The following is a 7,997-nucleotide window of genomic DNA, read 5'->3' on the forward strand; positions in this document are numbered from 1 at the left end:
AAAACGGCGTCGTGTAGTTTCTGAAGCACTATCAGATCTTCTTTTGAATCAATCATTTCTCGCATCTTCTCTTCTCCCTCCGACACTCTCTCTGTGCTTTCTGAAATTTTCATTGTTTTTTTTAATTCAAACAATCTTCACGCCAGAGATCTCTCCAGAATCAACAATGGATAATCCTGTTGTTCAAGAGGTACGTACGCCTATACACATCTACCTATATGACCGCCTATGTGCGATGTCATGCATCTGGGGTGGTGCGTCGTTTGATGTAGTCCGAGGAATTTGGAAAATTTTGTGTTCGATTGGATTTTTGGTGGCAGGTTCTGGAGAAGCAAGTTCTGACGGTGGTGAAGGCCATGGAGGATAAGCTGGACGAGGAGATCTCGGCTTTGGATCGGCTCGACGATGACGATCTGGAGGCGTTGAGGGAGAGGAGGCTACAGCAGATGAAGAAAATGGCGGAAAAGAAGAGACGTTGGGTTGGTCTCGGACACGGTGAGTACTCGGAGATCGCCTCCGAGAAGGATTTCTTCTCCGTCGTCAAGGCGAGCGAACGAGTCGTTTGCCACTTCTACCGCGAGAACTGGCCCTGTAAAGTATGAATTCGTAAACATATCCTCTTATCCGCATTGTTGGCAGTTTCAGTTTGGCGTCGTTGATTCGATCTCTGGGTCGTGTTGCAAAGTGCTCTTTTCCTTTCTCCCTGTGCTTGTTGGGTAGAATTTAGTGGCAGCGTTAGGTTGTATTCGAAATTTCAGACTTCTGTTTCAGGGTATGGGTTTCAAGGAGGTGTTAGTTTCCATTTCAGAAGCTGAATTTGCAGAGAGGGTCTGCTTCTGGAGTTTACCAGAAGCTGAGTATGTTACCGGAATGCTTAGTGTGGTTAAGATAGAGGGAAAGAAAGCGGAAAGTGTTCATATTGTGGTTTCTTTAAGTATAATTGATATCGGGTTCTTTTTGTTTCTCTCCACATTCTCGATTTCGGAGTCATTTGGCAGACACAGCTTCTGGGGTGATTATTACATTGAGAATTCGTTTCATGGATTCCTAGAATAAGTTTTCTTGTGATCATCAACTCATGATCACGAGGTCGATATGTGTTTAAAGAGATAACTCAAGATGATTAAGCCTCGTGCTTATTTTTCGACTCCTTTTCGGGTATATTTACCTTTCTTTTGACGTTTCCATCTCGTCTTTATAGTTTCTGTGTGCTATGGAAATTCATTCATCCTCTCTCTCAATCTATCTTAATACTTGCTATAGCAATTCGTTTGCCCGAAAGCCATACTATCTCCGGCCTTTGATGGAGTATATGTTTTGGAACTTTTTCTCTTTTGCAGGTGATGGACAAGCACATGAGTATATTGGCAAAGCAGCACATCGAGACACGATTTGTGAAGATTCAGGCGGAGAAAAGTCCGTTCTTGGCTGAGAAGCTGAAGATTGTCGTTCTTCCGACGCTAGCCCTCATAAAGAATGCCAAAGTGGATGACTATGTGGTATGCTAAAACGGAATAGAAACAAATGCTACCAATCTCTTCTTACAATCTGATTCTCGACAATGCCTTTTTTGTTAGGTTGGGTTTGATGAGCTCGGCGGCACTGATGAGTTCAGCACAGAGGATCTCGAAGAAAGGTTAGCAAAAGCTCAAGTGATCTTTTTCGAGGGAGAGTCATCCCATAAGCCGAGGTCTAGTGGACAAACCAGGAGGAGCGTAAGACAGAACGCAGATGCGGATTCTGACTCGGATTAGAGTCCGAATTCGACCAGGTTTACTACTTGCAGGGAGTATATCATGCCGGGTTTTCGTACTATGAAGAGGAGTGCTATATTTCGAGAGGCTTCTCAACAAGTTTGCTCTATACAACTCTCTAGGTAAAAGAAATTCTTCCGAACAAATATGTTGTCGTCTTTAATTACAAGTGGTTCATCTTTCCCATGATCCCATCATTTTGATGATCTAGGTCATTGGCTATGTTCCTAGTATTAATTATCAGCAATTTGATTAACCCTTTTCAATTTTTTTTGGAAAACAAAGCCTCGATCGAGATTTTTGCTTGGAAATTATTGTTATGTCAGGTCTCGAGCAAAAAAATCAAGGCTTTTTTCCTCTTCAATCAGCAAATACCTCTTGAGCTCTTGGCACAACAGTTAGGGTTTCATCTGTTTCACAAGTTATGACAAAAGGGAGCAACTTGACAGCACAGTTACACTTTCCTTTTATTGCTCATACGGTCCAAAACCCAAACTCAAAACAAAATAAAGACAGTAATTTTAGCATCGTCATTCTTAAGTTGTAACTTTACATGGGACATGATTAGGCAGTTCTGTCCGAGAAGCACTTGCACAGGCGCTGCTAAGCTCGTGATCGATTATCGATTGCAGATCCATCTTTCCCTCGAGAAGATCGAGTACCGCCAAACGCAATTGATAACACTGGTGACAAGTTCGCGAGATGTGTATATATATAAGCTTCAAACGACGTCGGACCCATTTGTGTCACTTGCCAACGACAAAACCTCCATCAGTTCCATCCGGTATTCCAAACCTCTAAGATAGTGTCCTAACAGCATGCACCTGCCAGAAAGAAAAGATATGAATCTTCCAAGGTTTTGCAATAAAAATCGATAAAAGGACTTCCATAATATATTTCAAACATCGAGAGGAATGGAGAAGAGGCGAATCAAACCAGAAGAGAAGGCGGGCGAGATAGTCACGGGTTAACGAGATGAGAGGCTGGAACTGAATAGAGGTGTTCTCAACAAGTTCAGCACAGTCTTCGTCGCTCTTAGCTTTCACCGTTTCAGCGGGTGGGCCCTCTGATTCCGGCAACTTAGAATGCATCTTAGGCGAGAGCGTTGCAAGAAGGCCGTGGACAACACAGTGGATCGTCTCTTTTACTTCGGGAGACGTAGGTTCCGATAACTCAGCCACCTGATTGAATGGTTAGAAAGAGATGAAAAAAAAGAATTCAACAAGTTGAATATCAAAGCTACAGAAAATCGTTACAAAAACCTTTTCGGGTTGTAAAGATCTCAGGTAGTCAAGCAAATCGTTCTTTTCTTCCCCGACAAACTGCTGCATTTGAAGGGCAGCGTTCTTTCTCTTGGTCTCTTGGAGTTCCTTCAATACAACGATACCATAAAACGTTAAACGTCAAAACCCGGAATGGGAAACTAATGGGAAAACTCATCATAGAATCTAAAGAAACTCAACCATACTTTTCAAAGATAGAGAGACAAGTGGTACCATTAGAATTTAGAAAGTTTACCTTTTTCACAGAAGACAACTGCGACTGCAGACGCAAAATATACTGTTGAGCTTCGGGAGGAATTCTACCAAGACCTTCTTTATCAATCGTCTCAGGAAGGTTCTTTATCAATTGTTCACTTGTTTCTGCATCATCGAGCGATATCCCTTTGAAATCGTATTCAGCATTTTCTGAAGTTTGGTTTTCTGAATTTCCACCATTCATGTCAAGGTTTTTTTCGAGGAAAAGCCTATATTCAGCATTTCGCAATGTGTACCTGCAATGTAGCAAAACCTCAAAACCAGTATCTAGGGAAAGGTAGTTCAATGGCCCAAAGCCGACACACCAATCAACAAGCTAATGATTTGGCATCATGAAAGCAGATATGAAACAAGATTTCAAACAAATTGGCTATCAAAGATACTCCATGACAACTGCATTCCAGGACCAATGATAACTCAATAAGAATTATGGATGACTATGGATTTCAAGTTCACTTTCTGCCGCTTTAACCTCGTCTACAACAAAACGTGAGCCGATAATACTAGAGACAATGGAAATTTTGATACCAAAAGATGCATCTGAAAGGTATAGCAGAAAGGAATTCCCTCATTATAACCTATTTTGATGGTAATTTACCCGCAATTTATCAGGGAAAGGAAAAGAGAGTTAATATTCCGATTACGAATTCATAGTCTAATGAAGACATACCCAGTCATCATAGATGAAACCAGTAGCTTCGACAAAGGCTCCCAAAGCGAGTCGATATGAACCTGAAACCTGTCGGACGGAAGCAGACCCAACATGCCCGAGATTGTTCTTTTCATGGCATCCAAAGTAGTGGGCGGAACATCCTTTTGGATAAGGCTCACGTCTAATGGTTCTATCTCTTGGATAAGGTCTATAAGTAAGCATTTCTGTATAAAAAACACAAGATTAAGACAAATCAAAACTCCAATAACTCAACAGCCACCATATGAAATCGGCATTTAGTACAAACAAACAAAATCCAGTGATGTAGATAACATGATGCAAAGCAACTACACACAAACACAGTTCAAGACCATATGGGTCTGATCAGTGTAAGTCCAGACTCCTTCCAAAGCATTGATTTAATAATGCCCATTGATGCGAAAACTAAGCAAAGCTATCAGGTGAAAACCTTCATCTTCTCTTAAATCATATTTCGAATTCACTTCAAGCAATGGGGAATTACAACATAGCAGCAATTTTCAATGGTTCATATAAAGCAATTTGGCCGACAAATTCATATATACACAGTTCAAAGTCTCGAATTCTGCCCAGAAACTCAAAAGCAAAAGGTGCCCACAAATCGTCAGATATGGAAAGCTTTCCAGCACGCCAAAAGCTTCTGAATCATCCGAATTTCGAGGGAAAACCCCAGAATTATCGCGAAGAACTAACAAACTCGGGAAAAATAAGCCAAACCTTGGAGGGGTTAGGTGACCGAGAATCTGAATTGAGAGCGAAATCGTCGAGAGAGAAGCCATCGTCGCGATTACTGCTGAAATGATCCGAAGAAGGAGAAGCAGCGGCAGTGAGAATGAGACTTCGATTTTTTCTGGAGAAATCGAATCGAGGAACAGCGAAGAGGCAGAGAGAAGAAGGGTTCGAGGGTTTACGGGCAAGTGGAGGAAGAGAAAGAGAGAAGGAAGAAAGAGTCGTCGCCATTAAAGGGAAGGATTAACGGCGAATAAGCACCAACCACTCTTCTTCTTCTTCCTCTTCCTCAGAGCCGAACCCCTAATGTTTGCTTCTCTGTCCAATTCGGCAGAGGGACGACGACAACCACAGAACAAATCCAAACGGAACAAATCGAAGGATTGACAGATCGTCAAAGAAACCGGTCGATTTCCCTTAACCGAGACGGTTTAGACATTGGGCGAAGAAAAACCCGGTTCAGTGTCTTTCAAGTCAAACGGAACGTTTTCTATTTGTGGCCAACAAAAAACATATTATTATTAGTAGTATAACCACACATTAACACCATGGATTTCTTTGATATTATGTTATCTAGTTGTTTTAAAAATTGGAAAAAAAAGTTCACATCTCAAATTTTCACCAAACATATTTCAAATATCTAATGAATAGTCATCAGAAAACTTTGTTGGACTGTAACATGTAACAACTCGCACATAATATCCATAGTTACGGGATAAGAAAATTTTTAAATAAATATATCAATTTGCTAATATCTTCCAAAAAATTATATCAATTCGTAATTTTTTTCTAAATTACTACATGGACACTAACACCGTTAATTTTGTAACGGTTTCCGCTAAACGGTGTTTACGTGCCTTATCGGATTTTCTACGTCACCACCACATGTCAAAATTTTTCCATGTCATTAAAAAATAAAAACAAATTCTAAATTAATCTAAATAAAAATAAAATTTTAATTAAAAATTTTAAAAATTTTAAAATTTTAAAATTTAAATACAATAATATATACACATATATATACATATATATATACATGTACATATATATGACGTATGAACATATATACAAATATATCTTAATGTGAATAAAATTAATATATATATATACTCATTTATACATCCATATATATATATATAGGTATATTTGTTTATATATATATATATATATATATTCATATTGAGATGTGTGTGTGTATATATGTATATGCGTATATATATATTGAAATATATATATATATGTGTATACATATATTGAAAATATATGTATATATGTATATGTATAAGTATATATATATATATATATTTATTATATATGTATATATGTATGTGTATATACTTAATTTTAAATTTTAAATTTTTAGTTTTTTAATATTTATTTTTTTAATTTAAATTTAAATTTAAATTTTGAATTTTGAATTTTAATTTAAAATTTTATTTTTTAGATTTTTTATTTAAAATTTTTTTTAAACTGTAAATTTTGAAATTTAAAATTGTTTTAGTGTTTTTAATTTTTAATTTTTAATTTTTTAATTTAAATTTAAATTATTTTTATTGAAGTTAATTTTAATTTTGTTTTTATTTTTTAATGACATGGAAAATTTTGGCATATGGCGCTGACGTGGAAAATCTGGTGAGTCATGCCAGCACCGTTCACTAGAAACCGTTACAGAGTTAACGGTGTTAGTGTCTTTGTAGTAATTTGGGAGAAAATTGCGAATTGATGTATTTTTTTGGAAGATAAAAAGTTTATATATTTATCAATAAGAAATTAGTAAATTGATGTATTTATTTGAAATTTTTTCTATAGGATATGGTGGATCTAGATTAATAGCATTGACATCTATATTAATAATATTGGTCGGATGATCCTAATACACTTAAATTAGTTCTAATTAATTTAATTTAATAAAAAAGAATAATATTAATTTTATAGTATAACCAATAAAACCAACTTAATATCGTTTTCATAGTATTAACGAAATTCCAATGATAATTTTTCTCGGCAGCAAAGGGGGACTCAAGTTCCAACGAAAGGGTTCATCTATTTATTTTTAATGTTGATTTACTTTTTTTTTGGTAAATAAAATATATCATACTTAAATACATTATTATATATAGAGAATGGACCATCACTTTAATCAGTTACGGTTATTTCAGATTTTAAAAACTCATAACCAAACGGTTATTTAATTTTTTTCAATTCGGTTTATATCGATTTCAATTCGATTTAGTTTTATCTATTTAAAATTTTAATCGAATTATAATTAAATAAATATTCGCTTCCATTCGGTTTTTATAATAAAAGAATATTCAAACAAAATATGATATAAAATATCATCATTATCATATTTAACATATAAAACAATAAAATTATAATTTATTTTACATATAAATAATAAAATAAAAAGACTTGATAAGTACATCTCATTCTATTCAAATGTTTATATGGTGAAAACTTTGAAAATAATAAAATAATGATGAAATAAATAAAAAAGAATAAAATAATGATTAAATTAGAAATTTCATATATCCATGTGTGTACATATATGGGATGTATAGATGTATAAATGGATCGGTTCACTTCTTTTGGTTATTTTGAATTTTGAGAATTAATAACAAATGATTATTAAATTTTAATCGGTTCGATTTGATTATTTTGGATTTTGAGAATTCATAATCAATAGATTATTCGATTAGGTTCGGTTGATACCAAAATAACTTTATTCAATTCAATTTAATTAATAATCAAAATAATTGAACCGAATATCATCCCTAGTCATATACAGATGATATTTCTTTTTGTTATCACGGTCTTTTCCTGGAAGTGTCTATATATTGCAATGATAAAGTAAAATCACACTTTAATATATGTTATAATAAATAGAAGATTATGTGAAACTAACACCCTCGATGAAGAGCATTTTTAATAACGAAAAATGTTATATATATATATATATATATACATACAAAGAATTAAAGGGTGGCCAAAAAAAAACATCAAGAACAAACAGTAGACAGTTCCTTAATTTTGTGAACTTGGGTGTTACAAGATTTGATTGCATGAAACAGACAATAAGTTAGATGAAGAACATGTTCCAATGCTCCAATGTTTTGTTACAAACCCAACAAGTTTATTTAATTTTTGCATCCTTATAACTCATACAAACAACATCACCAAACAGTTCATGGTACTTGTTTCCCTAACCAGACCCTATATATATATATATATATATATATATATATATATATATATATATATATATATTATAAAAAATATATACAC

At 34.8% G+C, this 7,997-nt stretch overlaps 2 protein-coding genes across 2 annotated transcripts; one reads left to right on the top strand and one right to left on the bottom strand.

The window, feature by feature from the left end:
• Positions 1-34: 34 nt before the first annotated feature.
• LOC104819545 (thioredoxin domain-containing protein 9 homolog) lies at positions 35-2,068 on the top strand. Its single transcript, XM_010549667.2, has 4 exons — positions 35-190; positions 321-596; positions 1,341-1,499; positions 1,578-2,068. Exons 1-4 carry the CDS (start codon positions 167-169, stop codon positions 1,752-1,754), a joined length of 636 nt encoding a protein of 211 aa, XP_010547969.1. The 5' UTR covers positions 35-166; the 3' UTR covers positions 1,755-2,068.
• Positions 2,069-2,196: 128 nt separating this feature from the next.
• On the bottom strand, positions 2,197-5,050 carry LOC104819546. The gene is made up of 6 exons (XM_010549668.2): positions 4,701-5,050; positions 3,963-4,168; positions 3,273-3,528; positions 3,017-3,124; positions 2,691-2,935; positions 2,197-2,578 (listed from the first exon to the last, which is right to left on the bottom strand). The coding sequence occupies exons 1-6, from the start codon at positions 4,941-4,943 to the stop codon at positions 2,476-2,478; spliced, it is 1,161 nt and encodes a 386-aa protein (XP_010547970.1). The 5' UTR covers positions 4,944-5,050; the 3' UTR covers positions 2,197-2,475.
• Between the last annotated feature and the right edge of the window lie 2,947 nt (positions 5,051-7,997).

The sequence above is a fragment of the Tarenaya hassleriana genome, unplaced genomic scaffold, assembly GCF_000463585.1.
Source record: "Tarenaya hassleriana unplaced genomic scaffold, ASM46358v1 Cleome3, whole genome shotgun sequence".
Lineage (NCBI taxonomy): Eukaryota > Viridiplantae > Streptophyta > Magnoliopsida > Brassicales > Cleomaceae > Tarenaya > Tarenaya hassleriana.